Source organism: Tupaia chinensis, unplaced genomic scaffold (assembly GCF_000334495.1).
Source record: "Tupaia chinensis unplaced genomic scaffold, TupChi_1.0 Scaffold138365_1, whole genome shotgun sequence".
Lineage (NCBI taxonomy): Eukaryota > Metazoa > Chordata > Mammalia > Scandentia > Tupaiidae > Tupaia > Tupaia belangeri.
The window spans coordinates 484,379-504,134 of NW_006198262.1; the positions used below are offsets into that span (position 1 = coordinate 484,379).

The 19,756-nt window shown below is 48.0% G+C and overlaps 1 protein-coding gene across 1 annotated transcript in view; it reads right to left on the reverse strand.

The window, feature by feature from the left end:
* TTC34 (tetratricopeptide repeat domain 34) overlaps positions 1–19,756 on the reverse strand; it is a 37,246-nt gene that overhangs the window by 7,301 nt on the left and 10,189 nt on the right. Inside the window, exons 4-8 of the mRNA XM_006161181.2 lie at positions 15,504–16,350; positions 13,606–13,831; positions 11,858–12,062; positions 10,501–10,667; positions 956–1,229 (exon numbers count right to left, since the gene is read on the reverse strand). Coding sequence (XP_006161243.2) covers positions 956–1,229; positions 10,501–10,667; positions 11,858–12,062; positions 13,606–13,831; positions 15,504–16,350 — 1,719 coding nt within the window. The remainder of the gene's footprint in view (positions 1–955; positions 1,230–10,500; positions 10,668–11,857; positions 12,063–13,605; positions 13,832–15,503; positions 16,351–19,756) is intronic.

Sequence of the window (19,756 nt, forward strand, 5' to 3'; positions counted from 1 at the left end):
TCCTGGCCTCATCTAGGCGTTGGGCAGACTTTTTGCAAGAATGACGTACTCCTGACTGGCTCAGCCTGGTTCTGAGGAGATGGTCTATCTCTCCCCCTCCGCAAGTCACCTGTGGCTTCCATGGGTTATTGAGTAGTTCAGAGGTTTTTGGGCTAAAGTGGTCCAAGACAATCTTCCTGGGTCAGACCTTGTGCTTTCTACCTAGACCCCCTCCCCACCCCAAACCCAACAGCAAGGAGCAAAGACCTGCCCTGAGTGGACCATGGTGCTGGAGGGGCTGGCATTGGGTCATCGTGGCTCTGCACAGACTTAGAGTTGCTGATGAATGGAAAACCACAGGAGGAAGGAGCCGGGAGCAGAAGCACACTGATTCCTCACTGGGCATGTGGACTTAACCTGCTGGCCTGATACCCCACCCCACTCAGAGAAGCAGGGTGCTGAATCCCCTCACTGGCTGATGTAAGGGACTCTTTCTTTCCCTCTATGCAGGGAGGCTGGGCCTGCCAGAGCAGAGCAGCAAGGTTGGGAGCAGCCCTGTCTCCCCAAGGTCCTCGGTCGACAAATGCAGACTGCAGAGAGAGCTCTCTTTCAAATTTGCAGTGAAGTGGTTTCCATTTCAGGGTGGTGTCAAAATTGGCAGGAAAGACCTACCTAGTGCTCGTGGGCTTTAGATAGTCTCCCCAGTATGGGGCCTGGCATTTCATGGGTGCTCAGTAAACAATTGCTGGATAAATGCATAAATTAATGAGGAGGCCTAAGTGAGGCCTTTTATGAGACCCCATCGCTTTTCTCTACACAAACAGTCATCAAGCCCCATAAGGGAAAGAGTCATAGGTCACGAGATTTGGGTGGGAGGGACCTTGGAAACCACTGTGCAGACTCTTTCTCCCATTTTAGAGAGAGTCAGAGGACCAGGGACTGATGCCACATTCCCCACTCCTGAGTGGACACATACCCAGTGCAGTGAGAATATCTGTGAGGAGGATATGCCAGCTTGCCTGTCCAGCATCAATTTTGATCAGGGCCTTTCCCATAGCAAGGAGGCCCTGAGTGTTCTTGTCCCTGAGGGGGGCCTCAGTGTCTGGTGGTGGCTGGCTCAGAATGGTCCGGCAGCGAGAGTAGAGGCCTTGGGTGATGAAGGTCTGGGCTTCTGGCTTCAAAGAGCAGATCTCAGGGACTACAGTCCCTGGGTCAAGCTTCAGAGCAGAGACAATATCGTCTAAGGCTTCCTGTGAGGAAGAAAGACAGGGTAGAAGTTGTCCCAGTTGAGATGGTAGGCAGAGCAGAGCTGGAGGGCTGGCTCTACTCTTGCCCCTTCACCATTCTCAGGTCTCCAGCTCTTTTCTTGGGGTTCAAGAAAGTCTGCCTTGAATGGGCTCCTACCCCTCCCCACTACCCCATGGCTGCAGCTATTGTATCCCCCTACTCATTGTTTCTGGTAGGGCACCTGAGGGTGCTCAGCTAACTGGCCTCTATCTTTCTAAGGCCGGACCCTCACCAGGCCCACTTGCCATTCCGCCATGTCAGTCTCCCGACCTTGCCTACACTCTGCAATACCTTCTTCCCTGAGGAGCTTCATCTCTGCTTGCAGCTGGCTCCATCCAATGTCTGTTCTTTCCAGGGAGGACATTGGGTAACCTCACAGGGGGCAATTCAGGAGCTCAGTGGGTATTTGGCTATTCGTCAAGTGATCCAGTGTGTGGGATGCTGGGGACTCCTGCTTCCCCACTCTCAGGGGGCAGCTGAAGTGAGGATGTCTGGACCATATAAAGCAGAACAAGGGAGGGTCTGCTGGCATAGGTACTAAAGTCCTGGAAAAGGAGAACTCAATGTGGAAGCGAAGAAAGCTCACTCTGATGGAGAACCTGCTAAGGTACAAAGGTGGACTTGGGCTGGCACCCAAAGGACATTAAGCACATGTCTAGGAGAGCCAAGGACTGAGTATGCCATCCTGAGGCCCTGACCATGCCCATGGAAGCACAGGATAATCCTGATAATGGATCAGTTAAGGTAACCCATGTGCATCTGACCTCTGACCTGGCTAACAGTAGGGGTCATTGGAGCCACCTTCAAGTCTATCTTCCTACTATTCCTCCACTGGCCTTTCCTTTCTTTTTTTCTTTTTCCTAAGGATTATTTCATTTTATTCATTGTCATTATTTTATTTTTTGAAGTTGATGAGAGAGAGAGAGAGAGAGAGAGAGAGAGAGAAGGAAAGTGAGAAAGCAAGCTGCCAGGTTTGGGACTTGAACCTAGGTTAGTCACATGGGAGTCCAGCCGCCTTAGCTACTATGCCACCTGGATAATTTTATTATTATTTTTTAATTAGCTGTAGGGAACATATGCTCACCAGAGTGGGGAGGGGGAAGTGAGGGAGAGAAGGAGAAAGAGAGAGAGAGAGAGTGAGTGAGTGAGAAAGCAAGCTGGTAGGTCCAGGACTTGAACTGTGGTTGACCACGTGGGAGTCCAGTGCCTTATAACACCTCTTTGTATTTTTCTTTAGCAGTTGCTCCACAGATTACAATATGTATTCTTAATTTACCACAGTCTAGATTTCATACAGTACCATGTTATGTAAAATGAAAGGACTATCACTAGCAAATTTTACTCTCTTTTGAGCTATTTTGTCACAAACTAAATGATAAAACTCCTAGTACAATATTATTTTTATTTGTTCAGAGCAGTTAAGAGAAGGAATAAATTCAATCTTTCAATGTGCTCCTTGTGTAGTCAATACTTCAGTTTCATCAGCTTCCTGTAGCATTTTGTGTGGTATAGGTCGGCTGGAGATGAATCTCTTGGCTTTTCATTGAAGGTTATTTTAAGAAGATTACGAATTCTGGGTTGATAATATTTTTCTTTTAGTGATTTGAAGATACAAATTTACTGTCTTCTGGCTTCTCTTGTTTCTGAGAAGAGTCTGTTATCATTCATATTGTTCTTCTATGTGATGTTTCTTTTTCCCTCTGGCTGCTTTTAAGATGTTCTATTTATCTTTTGTTTTTAGTAATTTGACCAAGATGTGGCAACGTGTGTTCTCTTTGTGTTTGTCATCTTGGGATTTGTTCACCTTCTTGGGAAATTTTCTGTCATTATTTCTTCAAATATATGTATATATTTGCCTCATTCTTTCTCTTCCTTTCTGGGACTCTAATTACATGTATATTAGCTTGCTTGAAATTGTCGTACAGATCACTAAAGCACTCCTCATTAAAAAAAAAAAAAAAATCATTTGCCAGAAGTACACGTACTTGCTGGGAACCAGCAGTTAGCATAATGGCTATGTCGCTGGATTCCCACGTGGTTGACCGCGGTTCGCGTCCCAGACCCAGTGGCTTAAAAACTCATGCTGGGTGTGTGTGCGTGCGTGCCCAAGATCCCGAGAGGAGAATGGAAGAGAAGGGATTGCGGTGTGACCATCCCCTCTGGGGGATGATTTCTTGCTTTCTGTCTCTATGTCTCTCTCTGTCTGCCTGGCGAGTGCACGCGCCCTGTAGCGAAAACCTCTCCAAAAAAAAATAAATAAATAAAAAAATAAAGAAGTACACATACTTGCTAGAGAGCAACAGAGTGACATAGATAGGCAGGAAAAAAGTACTACCAATGGGGCATGGGCATCTCACAATCCCTTCTCCATTTCTCCATCCTGTCAAGATTTGGGGCAAACATACAGATGTGCCCAGTGTATTTATCAAGTTTCTTGAGCCAGGATTCAAGCCACATAGTTGGTCATCATGTGGGATCTGGCTCCCTTAATCACTAGACCACAAAGCCAGACCTTCATTTATTTTTTTAAAAAGTTTTTCCTCTGCTATTCTTTAGACTGAATAACTTCTATTCATGTGTCCTCAAATTTACCAATCCTTCCTCGACAGTTCTAATCTGCCATTAAGCCCACACCCTAAATTTTAAATGACAGATATTGTACTTTTCAGCTCTCGGAGTTCCACTTGATTCTTATAGTTTTTTCCCCCTATTCCTCTCCTAGATTCCCAGTCTGTTCCCTCATTATGGCAAAACTTTCCTTTGTGTATTTATAGTCAATACTATTAAAGGGTCTGTGTGTAATTTTCAAACATTTGAACTGTCTCAGGGTCTGTTTCTATTGAGTACTTATTTTCTTGATTACTGGCCACACTTTCCTGGTTTTCTACATGTCTAGCAATTTTTTACTTTACGCTGGACTCTGTAATTTACAACCCTCTAAGTTGTAAGGAGTCCGGATTATATTGCTATCCTGTTATGCTAGACAGTTAAGTTACAGAGGAATCTGAATCATTTTTGTCCTGCCAGACTTGTTTTTTCCTTTGTTTTGATAGATCCATTTCGTTTTTTTTTTTTTTTTTTTGGAGAGATTTTCACTGTAGGACGCGTGCGCTCGCCAGACAGACAGAGAGAGACATAGAGACAGAAAGCGAGAAATCCCCCCCCAGGGGGGATGGTCACGCCACAATCCCTTCTCCTCCATTCTCTCGGGCTCTTGGGCACGCACGCACACGCGCCCGGCGTGAGTTTTAAGCCACCGGGTCCGGGACACGAATCGCGGTCGACTACGTGGGAGTCCAGCGACATAACCATTACGCTAACTGCTGGTTCCCCCCCCTTTTTTTTTTTTTTTTTTGGAGAGATTTTCACTGTAGGACGCGTGCGCTCGCCAGACAGACAGAGAGAGACATAGAGACAGAAAGCGAGAAATCCCCCCCCAGGGGGGATGGTCACGCCACAATCCCTTCTCCTCCATTCTCTCGGGCTCTTGGGCACGCACGCACACGCGCCCGGCGTGAGTTTTAAGCCACCGGGTCCGGGACACGAATCGCGGTCGACTACGTGGGAGTTCAGCGACAGCCATTACACTAACTGCTGGTCCCTCCATTTCAGTTTTGAACACAGTCTAAAGAAGGCCTTTTATGGTGTGGCCTTTGTAAGACCTCAGCCAAGTGCCCAAGGTGTCTATCTACCTCGGCTGGGACAGAACTACTATATCTCCCAGCCCTGCCTGGCCCTGGCATCACCATTCAGCTCTTGGCACCACCACAGGTGATCCCTGCTTTGCATGTGTGCAGCCTATGGACAAGGAATCTTATGAAGACTACAAGATGCCCCTCCTCTGCATAGCCCCTTCTTCTCCACTGCCTTTCTGTACAAATTCCAGCCACTGAAACAACATGGAACTCTAATCTCTGCTTCCACAGCAAACCCGTGGCCCCATCTCTCTGTGCAGTGGCATGCAGGGTTGTCATGTAGCTTCCTGTATCTCTGGGAACACAGCTTTCTCTGCCTGTTGTTCAGTGTCTGGAAACAGTTGCTGATGTATTTTATTGTGTTGTTTTTAGCAGCCCAGTACCACTTACTCAGAACTAGAAGTTAACCCACAGCCTTTCAAAGTCCAGACTTTTTTTTTTTTTTTTTTTTGCTATAGGGCATACACACTCATTGGAAAGAGACAGAGACAGAGAGACAAGGAAAGCGAGAAATCACCCCCCAGGAGGGATTAGCCATGCCACAATCCCCTTCTCCTCCATTCTTCTCTCAGGATTTTGGGCATATACCACATGCACCTGGCATATTTTTCAGGCTACTAGGTCCGATATGCGAACCTCAGAGTTGGCCGTGTGGGATCCAGCACCTTCATTACCACACCCCCTGCAGGCCCAGGACTCTTTAGAAGCCAATATGTAGGGAATGTAGAGGATGGTCTTGGCCAGTGGGCTCTGGAAAGACAGAGTTCTGGGATAGGGGAACACAGGACAATCCATTCTGCAGCGTGGCCTGGGCTCTGTGTGCCTGTAATACTGACCTGTGGTAACCCTGAATAGCTAGTTGCCCAATTCTGCATGGCTTGTGAGAATTCCAGCTGCCACATACAAAGCCTTCATTATAGACCAGGTTCCAGGATGAGCGTGTGACAGCCCGGAACAACACCCCTACCCTGTTGAGCATCTAACACCTTGAATGAGCACCACCTCCATTTTTTCTGATGCTGTAACCAGGGCTTAGAGATGATACAAGACTTGCTGGTCAAGCTGGAGAGGTGGAGAGTGAGATGATGAACATGAGGAGACAGCCACTTTCAACTACTTGCCAGCAACATCGCTCTTCACCGAGAAGTCCCTTTGTCTCTGGCAGTCCCCTGGTGGCAAGATAGCACAGGGCTGTTTGGCTTCGGTTATCTCTGGGCAGGACTCCTCTGTGATAAACAGCTCCTCTGTGTGTGTGTATGTGGGGGGAAGGGGGCTGGAGGCAGTAGACCCTTCCTACCTCTGATGATCCCAATCCATAGGCCCTGTATAAAGAGCTTAGGTAGTATCCAAGAGAGTGTCTCAAGGTCTCACATGGTATTTGGTGGCATGGGGAGCATAGGGCAACTAGAACTCCAACCTCACACCACCTGAATTTAATGCAAGGTTAATGTGCACACCACTCACTGGGGTGGGGAGGGGAGGAGAAGATGGGGAGGAGGCAGATGGCACATTTCAAAGATGGCTTCTTCTGAGCCTCAAATGGGGCAGTAGCTCCTTCCCTTTCTCCAATTTGTTTTATTGTGTTTAAACATATCTAATGTAAAATTTACCATCTTAACTGTTTTTAAGTGTACAGTCCAGTGATATTAAGTCCATCCATAGTGTTGTGTAATCACTACCACCAACCATCTCCAGAGATTTTTTTTTTTGGAGAGGTTTTTCGCTATAGGGCGCGTGTGCTCGCCAGACAGACAGAGAGAGACAGAGAGACAGAAAGCGAGAAATCACCCCCAGGGGCGATGGCCATGCCGCAATCTCTTCTCCTTCATTCTCCTCTCGGGATCTTGGGCATGCATGCACCCAGCGTGAGTTTTTTAAGCCACCAGATCCAGGACGCGAACCGTGGTCGACTACGTGGGAGTCCAGTGACAGTCATTACGCTAACTGCTGGTCCCTGTTTATTTTTATGGTAGACATCCTAATGGATATGAGGTGGTATCTCACTGTTGTTTTGATTTGCATTTCCCTAATGACTATTGATGAACATCTTTCCATGTGCTTATTGTCTATTTGAATATCTTCCTTGGAGAAATGTCTATTCCAGTCCTTTGACAATTTTTGAATTTTTTTTTTTTGGTTGGTGAGTGTTAGTTCTTTATGTATTCTAGATATTAATCCTTTGACAGGTAATTCATAAATTTTTGCCCTATTCTGGGGGTTACCTTCTTTGATGTACAAATGTTCTAAATTTCATGAAGTCCAACTTGTCTCTTTTTACTTTTGTTGCCTGTGCCATATCCCAGAAATAACCCATTGTTAAATAACTCAATGGTGCTCATTAGTGTTTAGAAATGCAACCGATTTTTATGTGCTGACTTTGGATCTTGAATTTTGCTTAATTCATTTATTAGCTACTTTAAAAAGTATTTATTTGCCAGAGGATGTATGCACTTGCTAGAAAGAGACAGAGATGAGGAGAGGGGGACACCCCCCCACATTGGGATGTGGTCACATCACAGTCCCTTCTCCTCGATTTCTTCCTCCTACAAGTATTCTGGGCACAGATGCACATGTGCACAGCGTGTTTTTCCAGCTTCCAGGTCTGGGATTTGAATCCCATGGTCGTGTGGGATCCAATGCCATTAACTACTAGATCATGGGACTGGCACCATGTATTAGTTCTAACAGTTTGGATGCGTGCATGGAATCTTTAGGATTTTCTACATATAAAATGATATAATCTGCAAATAGAGACAGTTCTATTTCTCTTTCTAATTTGTATGCCTCATATTTCTTTCTCTTACCTAACTTCTGCCTGAAACTTCTACAACCATGTTGAACAGAAAATGCAAAAGTGAGCATCTTTGCCTTGTTCCTAATCTTCCAAGAAGAGCTTCCAGTCTCTCATCATTGATTATGATATTTGCTGTAGACTTGATCTCAAGTCTTTACTATGTTGAGGTAGTTTTCTTCTATTACTAGTTTGCTCAGTGTTTTTATCATGAAAGGGTGTTGAATTTTATTGACTTTTTTTTTTTTTAGCATCAATTGAGATGATCAGGTGGCTTTCTTCTTCATCCTGTTAATATGGGGGTATCGCACCAATTGATTTTTGTATGTTTAACCATCCTTGTACCCCATGAATAAATCCACTTGGTTAGGATGTCTATTTTTTTTTTTAAAAATATGCAGCTGAGTTTGGTTTGCTAGTATTGTTCTGGGAATTTTTGCATCAGTGTTCATAAGGGATAATGGTCTGTAGCTTTCTTTCCTTATACTATCTTTGGCTTTGGTAATCAGGGAATAAATCCCACTTGGTTAGGATGTCTATTTTTTAAAAAAAATATGCAGCTGAGTTTGGTTTGCTAGTATTGTACTGGGAATTTTTGCATCAGTGTTCATAAGGGATAATGGTCTGTAGCTTTCTTTCCTTATACTATCTTTGGCTTTGGTAATCAGGGTAACTCTGACCTCAAAATGAATTTGAAAGTGTTTTGCCTCCTCCATTTTTAAGAAAAGTTTGAGAAGCCTTTGGCGTTAGTTTTCTCTAAATGTTTGGTGAATTCATCAGTGAAGCCATCAGATGAGGGAATTTTCTTTGTTGAAAGATTTTTGATGAACAACTCAGTTTCCTTGTAGATCTATTCAGATTTCCTATTTCATAATGATTTAATCTTATTAGGTTTTCTTTTTTTTAGAGGTTTTGCTATAGGTTGTGTGTGCTCGCCAGAAAGACACACAGGGCGGGGGAGAGAGAGAGAGAGAGAGAGAGAGAGGGCGAGAGAAAGCGAGAAATCACCCCTCAGGGGGGATGGCCATGCTGCAATCCCTTCTCCTCCATTCTCCTCTCGGGATCTTGGGCATACATGCACACACCTGGCGTGAGTTTAAGTCACCAGGTCCAGGACTCGAACTATGGTTGGGTACATGGGAGTCCAGCGACATAGCCATTAACGACAACTGCTGGTCTCAGTCTTGTTAGGTTTTATATGTCTATGAATTTGTCCATTCACTTAGGTTATTTAGTTTGCTGGTGTACAATTGTTGGTATTACTCTTATATTTCTTTTTATTGTGATAGAATTGATAGTAATGTCCCCACTTCCATTTCTAGTTTTAGTAAACTGAGTCTTCTCTCTTTTTGCTTTTAGTCCATCTAGCTAAAAGGTTTGCCAGTTTTTATCTTTCCCAGGAACCAACTTTTGGCTTTGCTGATTTTCTCTACTGTTTCTCTAGTCTCCATTTTGTTGATCTCTGCTCTAATCTTTATTATTTTTTTCTTTTAGCTAGTTTTGGGTTTAGTTTGTTCCTTTTTAGTTCTCAAGTTAGGTTGATTTAAGGTTTATTTTTTAAGAGAAATTTTTGTTATAGGGTGCATGCACTCACCAGAGAATCAGAGACAGAAAGTGAGAAATCATCGCCTAGGGGGTTGGCCATGCCATAGTCCCTTATCCGCCATTATCCTCTCAGGATTTTGGGCATGCACACACATGTGCCCAGCGTGGAGTTTTAAGCCGCTGGGTCAGGGACTTGAACTGTGGTCTACTACGTGGGAATCCAGCAACATAACCATTACACCGTCTGCGGTCCCTCTTGTTTTTAATATAAGCATTTATAGCTATAAACTTCCTCCTTAGCGCTGCCTTTGTTTGTCTTGTAAGTTTTGGTGCGTGTGCCTTCATTTTCACTTATCTCTAAGTATTTTCTAATTTCTTTTGTGATTTTACAAAGGAGGAATCTGAGGCGAAAAGAGACAGCTGCAGTGATTTGGCTGAAGTTGTCTAGCTGATCTGAACCTACTATTTCGGGCTCCAGTGCTTAGGGGAGCAGGCAGGTGAGGACACTGATCTAGTTGGGTCCCTTGGGGTCAGGCTGTATTGCGTACACTATAATTGCAAACAAGGAAAGCCCATAAGAAACAAAACAGAAACAATCTCCCAGAACACAGGTCTCACTCACATGAATGGGATCTCTCTGTCAACCTGGCTCCCCAGTCTTTTATTTGGAATTGGGGAAGCTTCTGTAGAAGAAATCTTAAATGTATAGATATCTAAATTAAAAAGTGGATAAATTAAGTTCAAGCCAGAGTTCCAGGGGCTCCACTGCTGCCCCCATTGGTAGACATAAGCAACTGATGCCAGCACTTGTCCCTTCTGCATATGTCCTAGTAATGCAGGGGCCTAAGTAGCCCCCACCAGTGCAGCCAAGGGGGCACCTCCTGGTCAACACTCCCACAGAAGGACAGCTGTACACACTGAGGAATTATTTTAAGCTAGGATAGCCTCGCAGGACCTCTAAGGGTATGCACATCTACCATGCAGACTGGGGTTAACATAGGGACTCCCAGAAACTGTGTTTGTGGAGATGAGGATCCTTCAGCCAGCTGTGCCCGTGGAACGAGAACACTGCGGACTGAAGGGTGGCTCACTGTTAGGATGACTAGCTCTGCTCCCTTGGCTCAGGGTAGAGAGGAAGGCTGGGCCAGAGATGCCCTTCAACCCCACTTGCCCAGTCGCTGGTGGGAGAAGTGGAGCCCACACCTGCTGCTGGTCCAGGGTCAGGTGCAAGAGCGCCCGCCCACACAGTGCCTGCACGTTCCCTGGCTCGGCGCGTAGCACGGAATTGAAGTCGAACATGGCGGTCTTCTTCTGGCCCAGGAACCCATAGCAGCGGGCTCGGATGAGGAGGGACTCGCTTGCCTGACTCCCTGGAGGAGGGGGTGGTGTCAGGATGTGACCGCAGCTGGGTCCCTCACGCAGCATCCCTCTTGGTGACCAAGCTGGGGCAGGCAGAGGGTGTACCAGCTGTGGGGCTCACCTTGGGGAACTTATGTACTGCTGGGCACCAAAACACAGAGGCAGCCACGGCTGACCTGTGGGCACAGGTCACAGACCAAGAGGAATCTGGCCAAGATGGCTGGTGTCTGGGAGGGATGGTGCACACTGTGGGGTGTGGGGGCGTCTGAGAGGAAGGAGTGCCATGGCTGCATCTGAGGTGAGGCCAGGTGAAGGATGAGGGGGGAAAATGCCCCGAGGGCAGGGCATGTAATGGCGGCAAGCAGGAAGGTATGAGGTGTGAGGTATGAGGCTCAGGTGTGAGGCAGCCGGGCAGGAGCCCTCCCCACACTTGCCACCACCTTTTGGGTGTCTGTTCAGTGATGGGCATGCTCGGTTCTGCCCCACTGTGGGTGTGTCCCCTTCCTGTGCAGGACTCGCTCAGTCATGAGCTCACTTGGTTCCCCACTTCTACCCCAGGTGGGCTTCTCTATCACCCCCTTGGAGAAAAAGTGATGCAGTGCCCAGGGAGTACACAGCCCCAATCCGTCTGGTGGTCTGATCTGTGGTCTATACTTTCAAACTGCCTGCACCCCAGAAACTCACAGGGAGTCCTTGGGAGAGTCTGCTTCCCTCCAAGTTCCTCGTGCCTGCAGCATAGCACTAAGGACGCACAGGAAAGGGCCCAAGGCCAGAGGCTGACATGGGTATGGTGGGATAGCTTGCGAGCAGGGAGGCCAGATGCACATAGGAAAAGCCTCAGTTGCTATTTCTGGAGTGGATCTTGCCTCCCTCCCTTTAGAGGGACAGGGGCCGTGCTGGAAAAGGGCCTTCTATGTTCAGGTCTGAGGGTATAGGAACAGTAGCCCAGGAACCAGGGTTGGCGCACAGCTCAGCTCCTGGGTGGTCCAGACCTCCTTCAGCCCTGGTGTATTCCCTGGACGACCAGCACCGTGGTGGCCCTGCCCCACTCACCCCTTGGATGCTTTGGCACAGCACCTATGAAGCAAGATATCCTAAGACACCCCCCATAACCCTGGCCTCCCCAGCGTAAGGATCACCATGCCCCCTTCCCCATACCTGGCACAGGACTAAACTCTAGGGGCAGGTGGGTGGCTCCTACCTGCAGCGAAGATGGCCAGAGAGAGGTAGGCAATTGCCTCTCTGGTGTGGGTCTCACTGTCGTCCCCACCCGGCTGTGCCCGCAGGATGGTCATGGCTCGCTCGTGGCAATGGGCTCGCAGCAGCTGCCGGTCCTCATGGCGGAAGACGTCCAGGGTGGGCTGGAGGCAGGCCGTGTCCCCAGACTGGATCACCTTCTTCACCAGCTGCAGGGGCAGGAGAGTTGCTGCCACTGCCCTTCCCTCCAGCACTGCTGCCTGGGGGTTCCACCCTGTACCCCATGCCCTGGGCCATTCCACTCCCTTCTCCCAGGATGCCCCCCTCTAGGTTCTCCCTCCCTTTCCATGGGCTCAGGTGGCTTCAGTCTATTCTGGGCTCTAGTAGGTTTGCCATGTGTTACATCCACGATCATCTGAGATTTTCCCATAGACTGGGGAGGGGGCTCATGGAGGGCAGGGTCAGCGTGTCCCCAGCTTGGAGCACCAGAAAGGGCACGTAGGGGCGGGTGGGTGCCACTCTCCCAGCACCTCTCTCCGGGCTGCAGTTGGAGCCTGCTCCTTTCTGCTGTAGTTCGGGATGAGGGATGAGCCTCAGCTTCCACTGTCACGTGGAGGAAAAACTCCCTCTGCCCTTGCAGAGGTCTATCTGGGAAGTATGAGGAGAGGGCTTTCAAATCACAAAGTGACAGAGGGCTACAGGAAATCATTCAGAAGATGTGGAGCAGAAGCCCAGGACAAGCCAAGCAGGCTAGGACTCAAACTGGGTGGGACGAGGACCCCCTCCCCCGCCCCCACCTCAGGTCTCCAACATAATCAGCCTCTGGCCTTGACTCTGTCCTAAGGAGACCCTATGCTGCCCCCTGCTGGCCACTGTTGTGTACAGTCCCTGAGTGGAGCGGAAGCATGGCAAGTTCCAGGGCACCCTTACTTCCACCCTCTCTTTCTGTGGCAAGAAAATCAGGAACCCAAAACAGGCCATAGGGGAAGGAAAAGGCTGACAGGTTCCTCAGCTTGGGTCCCAAAGCCTTCCGTCCCCTTGGAATATCACTCACTGACCCCTGTTCAAATAGGAAGCTTCCACAACACCTGAAGTAGGCAACTTTCTGCCTTTCCTGGGAACAGAGGGATCTTGGAGGCAGGCAGGTAGGGGTCAAGGACTCAGAGGCCCCTCTACTACCAGGCCCGGGGTAGGGAAATGGTTTATTGGGAGACTTGGAAAGAAGCTCAGTTTACATCGACTCTTGGCCCCTTTGCTTCAAAGTCACAGCAAAAGCAAATATAAAATTCCTACTGCCTGCATGAAACCTGCAGGGCCCTGGGCTACCTATTCCCGCTAATTTCCATGATAATCCGCAAGACCAGGGCAGAGATGAGTTGAGGAAATGAGGTTTGCTTGCTTCAAAGCCCAGACTGGGGCCAGCCAAATGGTGTGGTGGTTAGGGGGCTGGATCCCACATGGCTGACTAAATAGTTCAAGTCCTGGACCTGGTGGTTTGGAAAACATGCTGGATGTGTGTGTGTACACATGCCCCAGATCCCAAGAGAATGGGGAAAGGACTGTGTTGGGAGTGCTCTCTCACTTTCTCTTTCTTTCTGGCAAGCACACATGCCCTCTAGCACATTAATAACAACAATAAAAAGAAGTCCAAGCTATAAAGTGCAAAGTGAGGGCTGTGAGAAGCCTAGTCTCCTCCACGGAGCTGTGCCCTGTTTTCACCTGCCCTGTGGCAACCCACCTGGGTCTCCTCACCTGGTTGGCATCATAGAAAAAACCCCTCCTGAGCTGCAGCAGAGCCAGCCTCGCCAGTACAGGGGCAGCCTGGGGTCTCCAAGAAAGGGCCACGAGCAGGGCCTTGTGGGCTTCATCCAGGCGCCCCAGGCGGTACAGGGCATCAGTTGCCAGGAGGCGTGAGGCCTCATCTTCCACGTCCAGCTCCATCAGCAGTGTGGCCAGCTGGTACACACCATGGGCATCCCTGTGGAGAGAGGCTCAGGGTGAGCCGGTCCATTCCATCTACCCTTTTCAGCTGCCCAGGGGGTCAGGCCACAGTAAATCCTGACTGTGCACCTGGCCAGGGCAGGTCCCCTCCCTCAGACTGAAGAGCACTGTGTCCCTCTGGAAGGACCCTCATAAGAGGTCAACTCCAGAACCTTCCCAATGTGCAGCCATTGGCTCTCACCCCTGCAGTCAATCTTCCCACCATCCTGTAGAGTGGCATTTTACAGTGGCAGAATGGAGGCCCTGCAGGGCTGACCAGGAGCAGACCCTGCCTCAGTTTCCTTTTCTGCAACATAGCTCAACCATATGGCCTTGCTGGGCTCACAGGTGTATTGTTTGTAGGCAGGACAAGATAACACACTGGTCACACTGGGAATATTCCCAATGTCCGTGCAGGTGCAGGAATGTTGGGAATGTTAATTAGCTCCCACTGGGAAAAGGGCTCAGAGCCTCCCAGAGAGAACAAATATAAAAGTACCCAAATTATATAAATGAAAGTTCTCTCATTAGCAAATCAAAGCAATGCAAATTGTTGAGGAAGAAGAGGTGTGTGTGTGTGTGTGTGTGTGTGTGTGTGTGTGTGAGTGTGTGTGGCTGACATCAAAGTTACACCCCAGGAACCCCCAGCTCCCAGTCTCAGTGTTCTTAACTTGCTAAGGCACCTTCCTGCCCCTTCCCAGGAATCAGAGACGTGCACATCAAAGCAGCTCTCCAGCTGAGTCACACATTGGGGTAGCAAAGAATATGCAAAATAGCACCAGGACTGGGGGTGGGGGGCAGCGGCAGCAGCTCCTAAAGTCAAGGTTCTGCAGATGGAGGTGCTTCCTGACTCAGGAACTCCATGTTTGTCTCCATCTTGAAAACAAAACATCATGGAGATGGGCTATGATCCATGGATATGATCCATAACGCATTATAACTAAGCAGAAAAGGCCGAGAGTACGTGGGAATCATGGCACACGCACAGGATGGGGCATTGTGTGGCCTCAGAACACTTGGCGGTAAAGGCAGTTTTCATGATCCCACGAATAATAGTAACTATAAAAGGATACACAGGCAATACACAGCATGAACGCAGTGTTGTGACAGATATATGCACACTCACACAAAGCGACTGGCAGGAAGTGTCAACAGTGGGCTAATCGGCGAATTTTCACTTTTGTTTCCATTTTTGAGTCACTCATTTTCTATGGAAAGAAAGCCCATAATGCACTCTGCTGTGTGTGATGGAAAAGTCTTAAGATCTAAGTTCTGGAGCTAATCTTCCACCACTGAAACTTAAGGAAATCACTCTTCCTCAGTTTATTCAACTGTAAAATAGGAAGAAATGGGCCAGCATGTGGCCTAGTGGTTAAAGCATTAGATTCCCACATGGCTGACCACAGTTTGAGTCCCAGACCTGGCAGCTTGAGGGTCACGCCCTGTGGGTGTGCCTGCCCAGAGTCCCAAGAGGAGCATGAAGAAGGGACTGCAGCATAACCATCTCTCCTGAGGGGTGCTCTCTCTCTTTCTCTCTTTTTCAGGTGAGCAGGCCCTATGGCACAAACCTAGGGGGAAAGAAAACAAAAGGAAGAAGTAAATCCCTCTCCACCTTAGGGAGACCAGAACAAAACAGCAGCAGCCCTGGCGTCCATGGAGCTGGTTCTTACCCTTCCTGCTCAGCGGCGTTGTCAGTCAGCGAAGCTTTACTCTGGCGGCCCAGCGCGCGCACAGGCCCAGGGTCTGACCTGCGGTGCAGCATCCTGCGGCCCTCCTCCCGCAGCACAGTCAGTAGCAGCCCCCGCTGGTTCCAAGGCACGTAAGCCTTGGCGGCCAGCAGCGCCTCCTCCCGGCGCAGCCGGCACGCGGTGACATAGTCCAGAGTGCCCAGGAATGTGCTGCCGGCCAGCACCCGCAGCAGCCCACGGCCGCAGAGCGCTCGTACGCAGCCGCCTGGGTGCGGTGCTTGCTGCTCCATTACCTCCTGGAAATCCTGCCGGGCGCACCGTCTGTCGCCTGTGTGCAGCGCGCAGAAGCCGCGCAAAGCCAGCAGGTGCGCGCGGTCCCCAGCGTGGTCACTAGCACGGTCCCTGGCGCGCGGGGGCCGCAGCAGACGTTCGCAAAGCGCTCGGGCGTTCGCTACGTCCCCGGCCAGCAGTAGACACTCGGCTAGGCGGGCTCCCAGCACAGGTCGCGCCCCGGAGGGCGCCAAGCGAAGCAGGATGCGGAGAGCGCGGGTAACTGGGACCAGCAGCTCGCGGCCCCGGTCCTCGCGTAGCTCGAGGCGGCTCCGCACAGTCTCCTGGAAGCGGGCGAAGCCCACGTCCGCCACCTCTTGGGCCTGGGCCCGGATGCGCTCTTGGTCTCCGGCCGAGAGTATAGCCTGGAACTGCTTCCGCGCTCCGGAGGGGCTTTCGCCGAAGGCCTCATGTAAGTCTTGGAGCATGTCCTGGGCGCGGCCGTCCAGTAAGAAAGCCGCGGCCGCTCGAGTGACCAGCAGGGCGGCCAGGCGCTCACCTGCTGAGAGAAACAGAGGCATTGTCCTGCCTGGTGGGCCATTCTGCCCGGATCGCCGTCCCCAACCCTCACCCTGTCCAGCACCTTAGACCCTCTGAAATACTTCCGACTGGACCATGTTCCTCCCAGCGCCAGGGGCGTGGGCACCACCAGGACAGGGCCAGCCCGTCCCAAAGCCCATTAGTGACAGCGGGGTTAGAACCAGGCTGGACCACCAGAGGTGGACAGCTGCCAGGCATCCCTCCACAGCCCCGTTCTTTCATCTTGATTAAAAGTCAGTCTTACTTTTCAGCACAACAGAAATTTAGTCACACTTCTCCCCCTCCCCCAACATTTTAACGATGGATTTAGGATTTAGTTTCCTCTTTGGGGAATCAGCTCTAAGCCAGAGCTGAGGTTCTGACTCTGTGACCTTTTGCCAGGACCATTTGTTTCTGGAATGTCTTTGTTTTTCGCTGTCTATGGACTGGTCGGGACCCAGTGCTCGGTCCCCAATACTCAGTCTTTAAAACAGATTTACCCAGTCAGGTCTAGGAGAGGCCTGAGTGTAACTGAGTGGGTGCACCCGGTGCGGCGCTTTACTGAATCTCACATGTCTGTTTCCCTTTCTGTATTATAATGAGGATTGTAATGGTCTATATTTACAGGGCTGATAGGATGAAATGGATTAGCATACATCCAGAACCCGGAACAAGGTTCTCATGCATGTGGCTTGTGACTCAGTGAGGCTTAGCAATGGCAATGGCATCACCTCCAGGGACCTCATATTTTATGTCTGTGCAACTTAAGCGCACTTACTGTGAATGGGGCTTTCTGACTGGAAAAGAAATTTTAGTTGACCCATCCCGTAAAGGGACCTAGGCAGGATGCGCACCATCCAGAGAGTCAGAACACTCGGTCCTGGGAGGAGCCTAAGATCATGAGCCCCCATCACCATTTTACAGGTTAGAAAAGTGCTGCCAAGGATTGATTGGTATACAAGAAAGAGAGAGAGAGACACAGAGAGACACAGTGAGAGAGAGAAAGAGGAAGTGAGAGAGCTTCCCCCCCCCAGAGGGGATGGTCATGCCACAATCCCATTATCTTCTCAAGATTTTGGGCATGCACACACAGAGAGAAAAAGAGGAAGTGAGAGAGCTTCCCCCCCCAGAGGGGATGGTCATGCCACAATCCCATTATCTTCTCAAGATTTTGGGCATGCACACACATATACTCAGAGTATGTTTCAGGCCACCATGGGACTCGAACTGTACAGTCAGCCACGTAGGATCCAGCTGCTTTAACCACCATGCTACCACCTGACCCTCTAGTCTTTCTTAAAGATTGCTGGTTTTTCTTCTTTTTTTCTTTTTAAATTTTTACCAAAGGTTGCATTTGCTTTCCAGAGAGAGACAGAGACAAAGAGAGAAGGAAAGGGAAAAAGCACTCCCCAGTGGGGTATGGTCATGCTGCAATCCCTTCTCCTACGTTTCTCTAACCTTTCAGGATCTTGGGCACACTCGCACACATGCCCTGAGTGTTTTTCAAGCTGACAAGTCTGGGTTTTTGAACTGTGCAGTTGGTCATGTGGGATCTGGCTTCTTTAACCATGGGACTGATACATTGACACTTCCACTGTCTTCAATGATCTCTCTCTATATTTAGACAGATATACATCTGTTTATACATTTATCGTCTGTGTATCCATTTCAGTTATTACACGACTTAAGTCGAGAATTTCCATTTGGTTGTTTTGAATAGTTTCCATTTCTCTACTGAGATTCTACCTCTGTTCATTCATTATGCCTGTGTTTTCCTCTAGTCCTTAGTTCTCTAACTCCAGCATCCAGATTATCTTGAGGTCAGTTTCTAATGACTTCTTTTTCTCCTGATGGCAGCTTACATCTTATTATTCTGATTCTTTGCATGTCTAGTCATTTTTAAAAATCGTACACTAGGCCTCTTGTTGATGTTTTGTGGAGACTAGATTCAGGTATGTTCCTCTGAAGAGAGCTGAATTTAAAAAATTTAAAATTTAAAATTTGAAATTTGAAATTCAGTTAAGTTGGCTGAATTTAAATTCCAAATGATGTCTTTTCTTTGGTGGGCAGACTTGAAGCCTCTGTTTCTTGTAACTTCCAGTGGCTTATTTTTCAAGTCACCTAGTTTTTCCCAAACATATAGAGTTTGGTTATTAGCCAAGGATTTTACACACACACACACACACACACACACACACATACATATGTATATATAAAGTCTTGCCATAAGGCATGTGTGGTTGCCAGGAAGAGAGAGTGAGAAGGAAAGTGAAAAATCACTCCTTAGGCGGAATGGCTATGCTGTAAAGTCTTATCCTCCATTCTCTCAGGATTTTGGACATGCACACAATTGTGCCCAGTGTGATTTTTATACCACCAGGTCCAGGACTTGAACTACATTCGCCCTTGTGGGAGTCCAGTGCCTTAACCACTGAGCCACCTGCTGGTCCCCAGTAATATGACTTTATGCAGATTCTTCGTCTCACCCCCATTGTGGCTCCTTTCTTTTCAGGAGTTTCCTTCTAACATTTCATCTATTTTGTTCAGCTCTGAACTTTGTCCTCAGGCCAGTAAAACTGCAGCATTCTGTTAAACTAGGACACAGACCGAGGAGTTCCCTTAGGCAAAAAGCTGCAAGTATGCAAATCTCACTTGACATGATCCCCGTCTTTTAACAGTCAACATCCAGTTTTTGCCTGTATGTAGTTACTGTCCAGTGCCTTCAAATACTTGCTTTTCATATTTTTGTCCAAATTTTGTAATTGTTATCTGTGGAACATGGTGTCCAGTTGAGCTATACCACCATTACTGGAAGATGGATTTAAATGTTTTATAATCTAGAGGGACATAAAATGCTATGCCATTATTCATTTTCATTTTTCTGATTATTAGTGAGGTTCATTTATTAAGAAAGATCTGGTGGGTAGAAGTGGTTCTTTTTCGTTTTAATTTGCATTCCTCTCATTACTATGATATTGAACATTTTTCACATTATATTAGCCATCTGTGTTTTCTCTTTTGGGAAATGATTTTGCCAATTCTTGAACTGAATTTTTTTTCTTATTGATATGTAGGAATACTTCAAATCCCTTGCACACTAAGCTTTTGCCTGTGGTTTATTTTGCAAATATTTCCTCTGTGTTTGTAAATCGTCCTTTAAGTTTCTATAGTTATGGACAAAATAAAAGTTTAAAAATTTTAATGTAATCAAGTATATCAAATTTTTCTGTTGTTTTGACTTTTGTATCTTACAATTCAACTGTAAAAACAAGTCTAAATGATGTTCTCTTCTTTTTTTTTGAAACTGAGATTTAGCTGTTTACATAATCCACTTAGAATTTACTTTCTTGCATGTTAGTAGGTAGGAAATGATACCATCCATGGGC